Here is a 15,718-nt window from a genome sequence, read left to right on the forward strand (position 1 = left end):
ATTCTGCTGAAAGCATCAGTGTCAACAATATGTCTACAGTAAGAAATTGCTTTACAATTTCCTGTTATTCTACAGGGTTTTATGTTACTCTGGTGGTGAACCGATGGTGGAACCAGTTTGTGAATCTGCCCTGGCCAGACAGGCTGATGTTCCTCATCTCCAGCAGTGTTCACGGAAGTGACGAGCATGGGCGCCTGCTCAGGAGGACACTGATGCGCTACGTCAACCTCACATCCCTGCTCATCTTCCGCTCGGTGAGCACGGCTGTGTACAAAAGGTTTCCGACGATGGACCATGTGGTTGAAGCAGGTATTGTAAATGACTTTTCCTTCCATACGTCTCCTCTTGACCTCGATCAGAACTTTCAAAGTTCCTTGGAAAATGCCTTTTATTTATTCATTCATTCAAGAAACATTTACTGATTACCTATCATGTGCCAGAAACAGTCTTAAGAGGTAAAAATGAATGTCATGGTTCCTGCCCTCAAGAAGTTTACTTGGGGGGCAGAGCAAAGGAAACAGCAGACAGTCAACCTCAAATTAAGTTGTAAACAGTCACATGGTCCATAATATAATAATTATCATATTTATTCAAACCTTCTGTAATATCACCTTACATTTTCTGGCACTTTACAGTTTATGCACTTGCATAAATATTATTTCATATGGACCTCAAAAAAACCATGAGAGATTCAGAGAGGTTATGACCTGTCCTGGATCACATAGCTCATTAGTGGGAGAGCCAAAATTTCAATTCAGGCTCAGAACTCCTAACTTAATCCTTCCCCCCGCACCTACCAAACACAGAAGATTCTGGTAGCAACCAGAAATGCGGCTTTTCATCTAGGCAGAGCCTGAGAGGTGGCAGTAAAAGGCTGCTTTAGTGGGGGTCTGTTGTCTCTCCTATTCCTCAGAGTAGATGCAGTTTTGTACCTGGGCTTCTGGACACAGGATGCTGAGAACAAATCACGTTTGAAGAATGGTGCTCTTTGGTGTGTTAATACTTAGCAAAGAAGCTGTTAAACCAGCCTTCAAGGGGATGAGGATTAAATGAGATCATGGTTGGCACGTACAGAATAAAAATGGGGTTTTGTGCTGGGTTGTCTTTGATCCATCTGAGAGTATGCTGGAATGTATAAATGAATATATAGTAGATATAGGAACCACGAGATGATTCTGCCTTTATATTGAGTAGTCTCGAATTAGGTTGCTTTATCCAGTCTCCTTTTCTGAAATGTCCTTGAAAATATATATATATATATTTAAGAGTAGCATGTTTTGTTTGTTTTGGGAGGTTTGGGGGCTTTTGTTTGATTTGGTTTTGTCTTCTCAGATGGCGACATAGAGAGTGACTCAGAACACAGAGTAAGAGTTCAAATCCTTCTCTATTGCGTACCGGCTACATGACCTTGTCTGAGTTACTTTACCTTTCTAATGCTTCAGTTCCCTCATTCATAGAGTGAGTTTAGAGTGATTTATAATACCTTTTACCTCATATACCTCATAGGCTTGTTGTGATGATTAAATAAGTTAATACTTGCAGTGTCTAGAGCAGTACCCGGCACATGGTGTGACATGAGTTCTTGCTATTAATAATGAAATCATCTAGTACAACAGCATAACATAGTCCTTTGGTCACTTTAGAAGACTCATTTGATATGACATCCTAGGTCTTCTTGATCCCCTATGACCAGGAGACTGTGAAAGGTAAGGTGGAAATAAGGAAGGAGGAGTGTAGAGGCCGTTGTTAGGGCTACAGAGCAAGATGTGAGAAAGTAATGGGGAGCAAGGAGTCGGTTACAGATTCAGATGAAGGGTACAAAAGGCTTGGCAAATGTACAGGTATATTATGATGTAAAACCAGTCGGAACTTAAGATAAAATTAACTGCCACCCTTCCTCCAAATTTAAAAGTGGAATACTGCATCAGAATGACCAAGTTTAAAATGCCACTTGATAACTTATTTTGCTTACCCTAATGTCTAAAGGATCAAATGTGATAAGCATTTCGACCTATGAAAAAAGTCATAAAAACAAACGAGAAACGTTTGGCCCATTCCAAATGGATGAGTGACAGCTAAAGTTTACTTGGATGAAGGAAGGTGACATTTCTGTAGTCCTGACACATTCTTGGAAAGAAGAAAGCGCATTCTGACAGCAATCAGACTCCAGGCCCAATTCTCAGAGCGAATCTATCCTCTCAGCATCACCATCATATTAAAAGCAGAGGGGGTGGCTGGTGACAGAGAGGCCTTTAGGGCCTCTGGTTAGACGTGAGCTCAGCAAGGCCTGAGTTGTGCTCAGGTCTGAGGGGCAAGTAGAAACGGCGAGATGAATGGGGGAATGATCTGAGTTCATTTCCTTTAGGTGCACTTTTCATAATACCGACACTCACTCCCTATCAAACTTACACAAACACCGGTCAGTACTTGCATCGACACTTCCCCCTTTCCAAGGCATTTGGAACACTCAAGTACTCCTCTCTCCCGTACCACCAGTACCCCCAACCACTCCAAGGGCGTAGGAGAATCATTTGCTCCTTGAGGTGCATTTACTTGAGTATGTATCAAGGTGTGATCCACAAACCCACGCGCCCTTTACATCTTGAATAACTTGAGTTGTTTATTTAAAATGCATACTCCTGGGACTTCCCTGGTGGCGCAGTGGTTAAGAATCTGCCTGTCAATGCAGGGGACATGGGTTCGAGCCCTGGTCCGGGAAGATCCCACATGCTGTGGAGCAACTAAGCCCATGCGCCACAACTACTGAGCCTGCACTCTGGAGCCCGCAAGCCACAACTACTGAAGCCCAAGTGCCTAGAGCCTAAGCCACCACAATGAGAAGCCAACGCACTGCAACAAAGAGTACCTCCGCTCACCACAACTAGAGAAAGCCCGTGCACAGCAGTGAACACCCAATGAAGCCAAAAATAAATAAATAAAATTTATTAATAAATAAATAAAATAAAATAAAATGCATACTCCTGAGCCCCACGTCAGACCTACTGAATCAGAACCATTGTATGTAAGGCCTGGAAAACCTGCATTTAAACATGCTCTTATGTTGCTCTTTTTATATACTGCAGTTTGAGAAGTAAGGAGTCTTTTCTGGGATGCTTATTTTTTTAACGCTTTTTCTCACCCCCGTGGTAAAAGGTTTTGGCATTCGTCAAATAATTCATTACTAATAACAAAACTGCAACAGTTAAGAAAAGGGTGAATTCAAGGTTTCGACCATGCTGGAGGCTCCAGAATTGCTCTGGATGGTAGCCTCTGAGCAGTCTGCTCAGAGACTACCATCTAGGGGACTTGAATTAGACCTGCCTGGACACAACGAGCATTGCTCTCACTTCAAGTTTGTGGTCAGTTTTTGTGCCGTGTCTGAAGGAGGAAGAGTACTGAGGGCGACAGGAGGGGGCTGAAGCCTTGGCAGGTGCCCTCTGGGGCCATCACTGATGACTGCAGTGTAAATGTCTCTACTACTCTCTTTCACCCCTAAGTGTTTTCTCGAAAGGCAGAAGAAGGGGTAGTGGACCAGCATGTGCCCAACAGGAACACAAGATTTGCATGCTAGGTGGTGGGACAAAGGTTCTGAGCCACTGCCTTCCAAGCTGGGGGCCATGATTCACAGGCAGGGTCCTTCCTGGTCTGCCTCATGGCCACCCACATGGATGAGCACAGACTCTCTGTCGGCTGGCCGCACAGACTTACCAGACTTCCCGCTCCCCAGCAGAGAAGGCTGATTCATTCTGCACGTGGGGTCAGTTTCCAAGCTCTCCCAACTGGGTACGTGTCTCCACCTCTCTCTGTCTGTCCTTGGCCTGTGCCAACGTTTCTGGGAAGAACAGGAAGTTCAGGGATGGCGGAAAATATTTGGCAGGTGCCCTGAGCCCAGAGCCAGGGCACCTGCTCTGCCTGAGGGCAGAGAGGGCTGGTGGTAAAGCACAGGGGCCCCAAAACTGTAGGGGCAAAGGCAGGAGGCAATGCTGAGGGCGCAAAAAAAACCTCTTGTCAGGTGACTCCCTACATAAACCCACCTGTCTGGGAAAGTACATGTTCTCAAACTTCAGTGCACTTTAGATAGTGTTAAAAACTCAATACTGCTAGGGGCTTCCCTGGTGGCGCAGTGGTTGAGAGTCCGCCTGCCGATGCAGGGGACACAGGTTCACGCCCCGGTCCGGGAAGATCCCACATGCCGCGGAGCGCCTGGGCCCGTGAGCCATGGCCGCTGAGCCTGCGCGTCCGGAGCCTGTGCTCCACAACGGGAGAGGCCACAACAGTGAGAGGCCCGCGTACCGCAAAAAAAAAAAAAAAAAAAATCAATACTGCTAAAAACGCAGATCCGAAGACACCACCCCCAGAGATTCTGATTCAGTAGGTCTAGGCTGGGGTCCAGGAATGAGTGTGTTTAACAAGCCCCTGGAGACTTTGAGGAAGGGGGTCCCTGGATCACACTCTGAGAAACAGGGGGCTTTAAGGCAATGGGAGTTGCCCTCCAAGCTCTTTGTATTGCTTCAGGGAGGGTCCCTGTCACAAAGATTCAGGACTAGCAGGACAAAAACAGTGAGAGGATGGAGAGAATGAAGGTCAGCACCTACTTCTGAAGCATCTGGCCATTGCTTGACTACAGCTGGTGAGCTAGGTCAGTTACCCGCCGGTCCCTGACATTCCTTGCTGTTAAGCTGGACACTCAAGTTACATTATTCTGGGAAATACATATGCTTTGATGTTACAGGTTACATTTCTCAAATTAAAATTTCTTTATTTATGCTCCCATGAAAATAGAAATGTAACAGCTAAATGCAAAATAATGTGTATTCTGCTGGAAATTCCCTGAACTGGTCTGTTATCAAACAGTTACTTCGCAGAGGAGCTGTAACCCAGGAGTCTCTGTTATTTTCCCTCTTGGCTACAAGCCTGCCCTGGAGAATGCCAGTCGTTTCAATCACCTGCCTTGGAAGATGTCACTCATTCTAAGTCAAGTCATGTGCACAATTCCAGATCTTTGCCAATTTAAGTGATGGCCTTAATTGGGTGCTTACGTTATGGTATGAGACTGAATCAAAACATTTTATCTGGGGTTTCACAGTGATCAGGAGAGAAAACATTTTCCTTCAAAATCCTTCACCAGAAGCACAAAAAAAGGAAATGGGAAATTATATGCATTCCTCTAAAAGAAACGTTACTAAATCTGTTACTAAATCTGTCATGCTTTTGCTCATTTAACAAAGATTTACTGAGTGTATACGGTACGCTAGGCATTGTGCTGAGCACTGGAGCACAGCTGAAAGCGAGGTCCCTGTCCTCGAGGATCAGTAAAGATTACTACAAGTGTTTCCTTCTATGAATCACTTTCAGAGACAAGCATAAATATATTTACAGCTGAACTTCACATCACTCCATTGCATTTCTATTTCTCTAAAATAGTTTCCTTCTGTGCCTGGTAGCCTGTAAGAGTGGTTAAAAGACAGTAAATTTTAAGGAAAGGACACTGTTTTGTTTTCTTAAAGGCCTGGAATCTTAACATGAAGTTCCTTGAGCTTCTGCCCTGACGAGAGAGAGCCTGTGGAGACCCCATCAGGATTCTTAGTGACATACAGTTAACAGGCATAAATACAACCGAACGAGCTCCCAATTGTCAAGTGACTGTTGAGATAAAAGTTCTAACTTTAGATGCACTGTCTGGAAGGCTAGCCCCACACTTAGATCATTTAATCTCTAATCTTCTCTCGCTAAGTAAAATCGAATGGATTTTGTATAATATTGACTTTCTGCCCTGTGATCTGCTGTTCACGTTTTTCCTGATGCATTCTGTGCTACTGGGGTTCCCTGGTCTCTGAAATCTCTCACTGCTCTGTGTTACAGGAGAGATGATCAAGGGGATGGTGGTATTCATGGCTGTGCCAGTTTTTCCTCTGTTGGCTGAACTTTTACAGGCTGAGTCAGTTACCCCTATAGTCTCACGTGATGAGCCCAGAACAGACTGAATGTCGTCTTGTGAGTGCAACTTGACTCACCTATGCGCGCTGGCTCTTCATGGGAGAGAAAGTACACACCTCCTTGCATTAGTGCCATGGATGGGCAGTCTCTGCCCACTGTTTGAAGGTTCACCACAGCTCTGTTTTAGGAGTTAAATCATGGCTTGCCAATCAACGCTTCTCAAAGGATGATCGTAGACCACCACATTCATTGAATTATCAGGGTGTTTATTTAAATTGCAGGTTCCCAGACAGCCTATGAAATCTGAATCTCTGGGGCGTGGGACCCAGAAATCCACTTCTACACAAGCTCCCCAGAAGCACTATGTTTGAGCCAGAACAAGGATGCTAAAATGGCCAGCTTGCTGTGTGACTCTGTACTAGGTGCAGTTGTTCCCAAACTTTGTTACAAGATGGAGTCGCTAGGGATCTTTTAAAAATACTGATGGTGGCTCCCACCCCCAGACATTAGGATTCAATAGGTGTACGGTGCAACCTGGGCATCAGGAGTTTTTAAGCTCCTCAGACCATCCTAATGTGCAGCAAAGTCTAGGAACCACTGCACCACAGTGCATCTATTAACTCCTCCAACTTTATCTGCAAATTGCCTCAGATCTATTTACCCAAAGCAAATGGAATTCTGGGCCACCTGGACAGGCCAGGAGTTAAGAGCACTGATTTTGTGAATGATATTTCCTGTGCGTCATGTGTAGAAGGCAGTGAACTACCAAACAGGATACTAATTTAGAGACAGGAATACGGCTGACTAGAGATGTTTCACTCGTGTTTGACTCATTAGGAAAATAGAGGAGTTTCTCTGTCTCCGTTCAGCATTGCTAACCCAGAAACTGATTTTAATCAACCATATCCTATTTCAAGCTTTTCAAACTGTGGGTTGTAACTTATTATTGGGCTCTTAAATCATTTTAATGGCTTTGAGCCAGCATTTTTTATGGAATGGAATGGAACAGAACAGAAAATATCAGAGAGCACCTCACACAGAAGAGCCAATAATTGTTTTGGGAACCACAAATATATCTTACTATAGTTCATGGTTAAAAAAAAATATATATATCTCAATACTGCCCTCCACAATGCCTTCACAGTGTGATTCCATCTCTCTCTGAATCCCATTTTGCCTCACTTTGATTTTCCCGGTTGACAGGGATTTCTAAATGTCTACCACTGAATTTAAAGAGTGGCTGCAGTTGAATCTGGTGGCTTCATTCCATTCATTTGGAAAGTACAGAGAGGAAAATGAGCCAGGCTTGTTGCAATGTGCCTGAAAAAGTCATCTCTGAGAAGGGCTCAGATGCTGAATGCACAACTTTCTCTTTCAGAAAGAACTGGCAATAAACCCATCCTGCCTAAAAGTTTTGAGAAGCAGAGCTTTTAGCTCTTCTCCTAACAGAGCCTCATGTACGCACTCTGCTTTAAAGGCAAAAGACATCTGCCTCAGTTTCAACTGAATCTGCGATTACCGGAATATTGTTTATTAATGGACTTAATTGGTCCTTCGGTTTGAAGGCAATAAAATTTTGCCTTAAAGTAGCAGATCCTACTCCATCAAGCCACAATTCAAGACACAAGTAAATACAAACATATATGTGTGTGTGTGTGTTTGTGTGTGTGTATATGTGTGTGTGTATATATATATATATATTTTTTTTTTTTAACTCTGATTTGAAATATTAGAAAGGGTTCTTCGGGATATGCAATATGAAAATTGCTGAGCAGAGCTGAACTAGCCAGAAAACCAGAAGGAAAAAAGATAGCAAGAGAAATTCAAGGCAAATGTAATGGCAAGATATTGAATAAAATAGCAACGTCAGGGTGTGGATAGGGTCTGAGGGAGCGTGGCATGAAGACAGACATGTGAAGGAGACAGGGTAGTGTGAGGACCAGCCAACTGATGGTGCAGCCAAACTGTAGCAAATCAATACCTGTGGTTAACATAGCCTTAGAGATGAGGATAATGACCACATTCTGAATATATCATCAGTCTCTGGTTAAAATGGCCTGAGGCGCTGATGAGGATAACATTCCATGTAATAACAAATGCTCTTTGAATTGATTTGATTAACAATCTAGACTTTTCTTTCAATGGACCAACAACTCAATTTCCAAAGATGGGGTTACTTTGGATAAGATGTGTAACCCTGCAGGAAATAACAAAAATTATTCTGCCTGTACACTCTTGGAGGATACAATAATGTCTAGTTCATCTTTCACAGCACCTAGTAAAGTACGCAATAAATTTGGGCTGAACATTTAAACCCCCCCCCCACCTGCTTTCCTAGCTCTACATGTCCCTTTCCAATCAGTGGGTGTGCTACACGGCAGGGACTGGGGGGAGGTTACCTAACTCTCGCTTTAGGGTTCGCATTAAATTAACCCTCACTCTGCATATTTGCTTTTTGCTAAGAAGCCAAGAAAGGACTTGCCAGCATAAGTTGATCCATATTCCTGAATAAAAAATAACCAGAGGTAAAGTTATTCTTTGGTCAAATGACAGAGATTGCAGCCAGTATATAAATGCAGGCATTTTTGGAAACTGCACTATGAATCCCAAGACTATAACCGTTAGACAATTGATATGAAATGTCTGAGAATAGTCTTCCAGGGAAAAGGTGAAGGGTTGCAAGTCTTCAAGCACAGAGCCAAGACAGGTCAAGTTCATCTATTAACTTCTTATCATCAGATTTAATCATACTCTGCAAGTCTTAAAAAAAAAACCAAACAGATTATCTAGATCATGCAACAACTTTGAAATGCACTGAGAAACAAGACAAGAATTCTCAGACTCATTCTTTGACCACCAGAGAGAGTCCAATTCCCCAGGCATGGGCAGACCCCTTCAAAGCTAGTATAAATAACCTGAGTTTTATCTAAAACTAGCCTCTTGTTGGTAAATATTGGCTCTGTAGTTGTTACTCTGTTTATTTCAAATACTGAATAAACAGAATCTTCATTCAGTGGGGCAGTGATTTTTGAACATTGCTGTAGGTCAGAATTTCCTGCAGAGCTTGGTAAACATGTAAATGCCTGGACCCAATTTCATTAAATTACCCAGGAAGGTTAAAAGGATGCTTACACCTGGACCTCACTCTAGACCAACTGAATCAGAATCTCAAGGGATAAGGTGAAGGCACTGGTATTTTCTAAAAGGCACTCAGGATAAGGCAAAGGTGCAACACTGGGTCAAGAATTCCTGCCCTATTGAGTCTGGTTTAGCAGGTGATGGTAGAGCCTAGCCCTCTCCATATATAATAGGTGTCACAAGTGATTCAGACACCCACGACCTGTGGACCATGTTCTCAAAGCACTGGCCTGGATCACATCAAGGATCTAGGTAACTCCAAAGCTCTATGGGTCAGTGACTTTCAAAATGGCATATCTCACTTCTCCTTTGAGTTCTTTTCTGTTATAGCAACACCTCTTAAATAAAACTCAGTCTGCATGGTAAGGAGGGAGGATTACTTTAAGCAGGAAAAACAGATTCATAAACCGATTACAGATGGTTAAGGATACAAACTGTGTCACATTAGGGCAAAAGTTGATTTTCATCTGAATGTGTTAGAATTTCATAAGCAAATGATTGCATTTCTCAATCAAAAGTAACTCAAAATTCATATCTAACAAAAATCAGTTTTAGAAACAAGCTTTAATTCAGAAAACATTTATACTAAATCATACTGAACATTTAAAAGTCCACTTAAAAAGTCAAGGTGGGGGGACTTCCCTGGTGGTCCAGTGGTTAAGAATCTGCCTTCCAATGCAGGGGATATGGGTCCGATTCCTGGTCAGGGAACTAAGATCTCACATGCCGTGGGGCAACTAAGCCCTCGCGCCGCAACTACAGAGCCTGTGTGCCACAATGAAAGATCCCGCGTGCCACAACTGACCCGATGAAGCCAATAAATAAATAAATAAAAGAAAATGATTCCTCATGCCCCTATATAATCCTTAAAAAAAAAAAAGTCAAGGTGGTAAGTACAAGGATAGTCACTGCAGCATTATTTTTAGTAGCAAGAAAATTAAAACAACTTAAAACTCTATTCAAAAGAGAACTACTTATATAAAATACTGTACACAGTTAACTAGAATGCAGCCATTAGAAAGAATGGGACTTGCCTGGTGGCCCAGTGGTTAAGAATCCGCCTGCCAATGCAAGAAACATGGGTTCGAGTCCTGGTCCAGGAAGATCCCACGTGCCACAGAGCAACTAAGCCCATGTGCCACAGCTACTGAGCCTGTGCTCTAGATCCTGCGAGCCACAACTACTGAAGCCCATGTGCCACAACTACTGAAGCTGGCGTGCATAGAGCCCGTGCTCCACAGCAAAAGAAGCCACCGCAATGAGAAGCCCGCGCACTGCAATGAAGAGTAGTCCCCGCTCACTGCAACTAGAGAAAGCCCGCGCACAGCAACAAAGACCCAATGCAGCCAAAAATAAAATAAATAATAAAATTTGTAAAAAGTATATGCGAAATGCTGTGGGGACTACGAAGATAATATGCTCTTTGCCCTTCCAAAGGGTCTTAGCAGGGGAAACATTTGTGTCTAACATTATCATAATACAAGGCAAGAGAAAGTGGTGGAGCTTTGAAGGGGAGAAATCCCTGGGGAAGGAGAAGGAAGGAATCAAGGAAGGCTTCAAAGAAGAGGTCCTGGTTAATTAGGAGTTTGAAAGGAGGGGCCAGGATGAAATGTTATGCGATTCACATGTTCGGCACTGTACTAAGTGCTTTGTATACATTATCACGTTTTATTCTTTTAATCCAAACAATTCTAAGTATTCTTGTTCCCAATTTTAGATGAATAAACCAAAACCTAAAGAAGAGACCTTCCCCAGATGTCCTAGTCCACATTTAATGTCACCTCACTTCCTACTGGCCGCCTCTGTTAGGGATTGCTCACATGCATTGCCTCCTATACCGATATATAACTTGTGTGTGTGTGTGCATGTGTGCACGCACGCTCGTGAGTACATATTCCTTATCTCTGATACAAGTAAAAACTACTTGAGACAGGAACCTTTATTTTATATTTCTTGAATATCCCCCATTATTTGCTCACATAGTAGACACTGAAATATATAGGGTAATATATTAGCGCTAAACCAAGTCTGTATAATCTAGCTATTTTTATTTTGTGTAAAGGTTTTATGACAGCAGATGAAAGAAAATTATTTGAACACCTCAAATCTCCTCATCTGAAATACTGGGTTCCATTCATCTGGTTTGGAAATCTTGCAGCTAAAGCCCGGAAGGAAGGTAGAATCAGAGACAGTGTTGATCTGCAATCATTGATGACTGTAAGTACATAGTAAACTGTCAGTAAAAGATGCTAATCAGAGACCAACAGGGACCTGGATGCAACAGGTTGGACCTGGACAAGTCCAATTTGTTCAATCCTGGTTCCAAAAGAACCAGAAAGACTGGGCTAGTATCAGAACCCTCAAATGCAGGAGGAGAATAGTACCCAGTTTAACTCAGATTGATTGCAGGTGGTTGCTTAGAGGCTCTGTTTTAAACAGAAGTAGGCTTTGTAATAGGCTCTGTAAGAAAATGTTCTTTGATTGATCAGCAATGTCTGCCAGGGCTCGGAAGGATCTGGCACCCTCAAGGCATATTTGCCATCCCTAGCTCCAGGATCCCAGACCAAATCTGGAGTAGAAATAACCCCCCCTAGTCAGTTCCCCAAAATAGGAATATCCCAAGGTTAACCCAGCTTTCCAGATGCTCCAGGAAACAAAACCACGTTTTCATTTAATGAAATAATCCTGAATTCATTTGAGAAACGAATTTATAGAAGGGCTAGAGAGATTTGTGTCATGACAGTCTCCTGCCTCGATTAGGCTAAAAGGAGTGAATGATTTAAAAATAGCTCCTGGGCTTCCCTGGTGGCGCAGTGGTTGAGAGTTCGCCTGCCGATGCAGGGGACACGGGTTCGTGTCCCGGTCTGGGAGGATCCCACATGCCATGGAGTGGCTGGGCCCGTGAGCCATGGCCGCTGAGCCTGCGCGTCCGGAACCTGTGCTCTGCAACGGGAGAGGCCACAACAGTGAGAGGCCCGCGTACCACAAAAAAAAAAAAAAAAAAAAGCTCCCAATTTAACGTATACTCTTTCTCCCAGTCTTAAATAATAACTTGTGTTCAATAGAGAAAAAAGAAATCAATGGATCCCAGTCCTTCCTGCTTTAAACAGGGATAGATTTTCTGTCAATAGAAGCATTCTAAAGTCTTCATTTGTTGGGGGAACGGTTTAGGATGTATTTAGTTCTTTTTTCTAAGATCTACAGTAAGCATGTTTTCAAAAGCAATCGAGGAAACAAAAAATAATCTGCTCTCCACATAAGTTAGAAATGATTTATTTAAAATATTAACCACTGCCTTCCTACCACCACTTGGGGCCAATATATATGTTGGAAATTATGAATTCAACAGAGTAGGGGATATTTCTATATAGTCCTGATTTATCTTAATCTTTTTTTAAATGTCCAACTATACTTAATCCCTTTTGCACATTGTTGAATTATGTTGATAGCTTGTCATTTTCAAAATTTTCCTTTTGGAGTGGATTTCAGAACCAGTTTCTAGCCTTTCAAAGTCTCTCTCATCATTTTACAGGTGTATTCCTAAAAGTCATGGCCATATTCTGAATCCCAGTAAATATTTATTACCACACCCATCACCTTAGTAAATCGTGTTTAATTTGTTTCTGGCTTAGGAAATGAACCGGTTTCGCTCCTGGTGCAGCCTCTTATTTGGTTATGACTGGGTTGGGATTCCGCTGGTCTACACTCAGGTATCAAATCCTTGGCATGTGATTTTTCTTTCTACTTGCCCACTTTGGCATGCTGTCTCTCTCGGGCAGCCAGCGCTGTGCTCTCACTTGGGTTTCTCTCTGTTTCAGGTTGTCACGCTAGCTGTCTATACCTTCTTCTTTGCGTGCCTGATTGGACGCCAGTTTTTGGATCCCACCAAAGGCTACTCAGGGCATGACTTAGATCTTTACATTCCGATCTTTACCCTCCTACAATTCTTCTTCTATGCAGGATGGCTCAAGGTAGCCAACAGTCTTAGTGCCTGAGACCTGCTCTGTAATCTCTGTCATGTTCCAGACTCTGCACACTGATCCCTTACTGAATCACTCATTCATGAGTGAGTCAAAGGTAGATTTAACACTTAATAGCTCGGAGATGTTATTACTTTTCAACCGGGCATTAAAGTGGCAGGGATGTGGTGAGTACTGTACTATAGGGGTCTGAAGCAGCTCATTTATGCAGACGCTACTCTTTTATGGCCACTGATTGTTTTAAGTCTTTGTGTGCTCGCATTAGGATTACAATAATTTAATTAAAGTAATAAGTGTACCTGCATTGATACTTTATACCACAACAAGCAACTAAGCAGAGTAAAAGAGAGTAAATAAGAAGCCTTGTATCTCAGACTTAAGCATTAATATTATATTATTATCTTGGTTCTGCTCAGCTCTGTAGATAGTTGCTTCTATCCCCTGAAATCCTACTAGCTGTGCCACGACATTAAATGCATTCCATTTTCAAAACCAGAACTGAGATTCAAAGGAATTCATCGGAATCAAAACCAGAAACCCCAGGATTAATGACAATATTTGGTTTGCCAGGAAATTAAAAACAGGTCAGAGCAGTGAAAACAACTAGTCCAATCATCAGTGTAGAATTTTATTTGTTCCCACTACCATCTTCCCCCAACCCCAGATGTATGTAAAAGTGTCAGAGGCCTGATTCTTCCATCTCTTTTGTATGTGACAGAAAAAGATCAAAGACAATGGCTTCATTAAGTTAACTGAAATCTAAAGACAGTTTGAAGATAATTTTAATAAAATAGAATTTCAAATGTTTGACCTTCCAAACTGCCACAGTGCATCGTCGAGGCCTTCCAGGTTGTGGAAGCATTTTCTCTGCAGATGCCTTTACTTTCATTGGTTTGAATTTTAACCAGGAAAAATAAATATGTTAGCACTTCAAGTTATCCTCCAAAGAGTAAAGGCATTTCCTTTACAAATGGCAAAAACAGTTTTAACCAGATGACAGTGACTCAATTATTTTTACCCATTTAAGACAGAGAAAGAGTAATAGAAACTAATAGCTCTCATTTCCCATTAGAGAAAAAAGTAGACTCTACTTCTATAAACACAAACTCACCACAATTGGCCCAAACACTCAATCACTCTGGTCTTCTATTGTCCTTTCCCCTGAGTTGTGCTGAGCTTTTTATTTTTCACTTTGTGTCCACATGAGATGTTTAGCCAGCCTGGAAGGAAGAGCCAGCAGTTCCTGCCTTCTGAAGTGCTCTCTAAAATATTAACAGTCTTTTCCTTTATAAAATATTTTGAAGGCAAAATATGAAAAGACAATCTTAGCCCTATTAAGAGACAGGTAACCCTAAGAGAAGGGAGTTTTCCCACCCAGTGGACTGGATCTCAGTTTCTGAACAGTTTTGTCTTGACAATTCTAATATTTATAAATCTTTTCAAAGTGTGAAAACCCATCTTAATCTTATGAATGGTGTATTACTCAGTTGTTTGCTGGAAATGGAGCCTCCAAGTGAGTAAAGGATACTTTTGTGACACAGTCAATTCAGAAACATGGATATCATTTTTGTAGTTAAATGTAGACTCTAATACTATATGCAGGATGGATCCCATAAAAGTGAAATTCTGGATGTAACAAAAATATTTTCAGGACCCATCCAGTGGCCCATTTAATTTAAGGAAAACCCCCGACAAGAAAGGTAGACAGCCCCTTGGAACTTGCAATGAAGGACTCTGACAATGGATATTGCTGTGACTGATCCAGGAGCATGGGCCCTGCCACAGGCTGTCCCTTAGAACAAAGGGATGTCCTTCTCTAAGTCAGTGGTTGTCAACAATGGCCACACATCAAAAACTCCTGGGAGCTCTACTCAATAATGATGCCTGGGCTCAACCTCACACCCATTAAATCAGAATCTCGGAGAGGGGTGGGGTGCGGACCCAGGCATCAATTTTCTTTAAAAGCTCTCCAGGTGATTTTGATGTAGTGGTTAGACTTAAATCCTAAAAAAAAGTAGGTAGATTTTCTACCAAATAGTCTCAGAATCTAGGAACTCAACTAATCAATGGCGCCTTTGTTTTATACACTTGTAAGTTTTTTACATCTAGGCCCAATGTAAAACCACACACACACACACACACACACACACACACACACACACACACACACACACACACACACACACACACGTCCAGGTAATAAAAATCAAAGGGAATTAATGAAAATAGAGACTAACAGGTGAGACATATTTGGCATATAAATCTCTCATCAAGAAAGGTATTCAGTTCAGGAACATGGTAAGAACATCTAATACTTACCAACTGTTAGAAGATATATGATAAGAAGTTACTTAACTTCAAAGTAACTTACTAGATAGCCATAAAGCCTTTAAGGTAAAACTAAGTAAGAAAAATTCCAGCTTTATGACTTACTAGCTCTGTGACTCATTCATTTAGCAGTTATGTCCAATAATTATGAAATCTCCTTGTATTATTTTGTGAAGTCTTTCTTTGCTCTTTAACCTTGCCCACATTTACATTTTATCTCATCACCTGGCCCTTTGTAAATTCTTTCAGAGCACAGGCTACGTACCCCTCAAAGTGCCTAGCATAGTGCCTATCACAATGCTTTTTTGATATTTGCTGGCTGATTTGTACCTGAG

The 15,718-nt window shown here is 42.1% G+C and overlaps 2 protein-coding genes across 2 annotated transcripts in view; one reads left to right on the top strand and one right to left on the bottom strand.

The window, feature by feature from the left end:
- The window catches only part of RAB3IP (RAB3A interacting protein), a 168,523-nt gene that overhangs the window by 105,698 nt on the left and 47,107 nt on the right, over nt 1-15,718 (bottom strand). The window lies entirely within an intron of this gene.
- BEST3 (bestrophin 3) overlaps nt 1-15,718 on the top strand; it is a 52,763-nt gene that overhangs the window by 4,936 nt on the left and 32,109 nt on the right. Inside the window, 4 exon segments of the mRNA XM_079936523.1 lie at nt 76-309; nt 11,138-11,292; nt 12,708-12,785; nt 12,894-13,046. Of these exon segments, the coding sequence (XP_079792649.1) occupies nt 76-309; nt 11,138-11,292; nt 12,708-12,785; nt 12,894-13,046 (620 nt within the window).

This window comes from Stenella coeruleoalba (assembly GCF_951394435.1).
Source record: "Stenella coeruleoalba genome assembly, chromosome: 11".
Classification (NCBI taxonomy): Eukaryota; Metazoa; Chordata; class Mammalia; order Artiodactyla; family Delphinidae; genus Stenella; species Stenella coeruleoalba.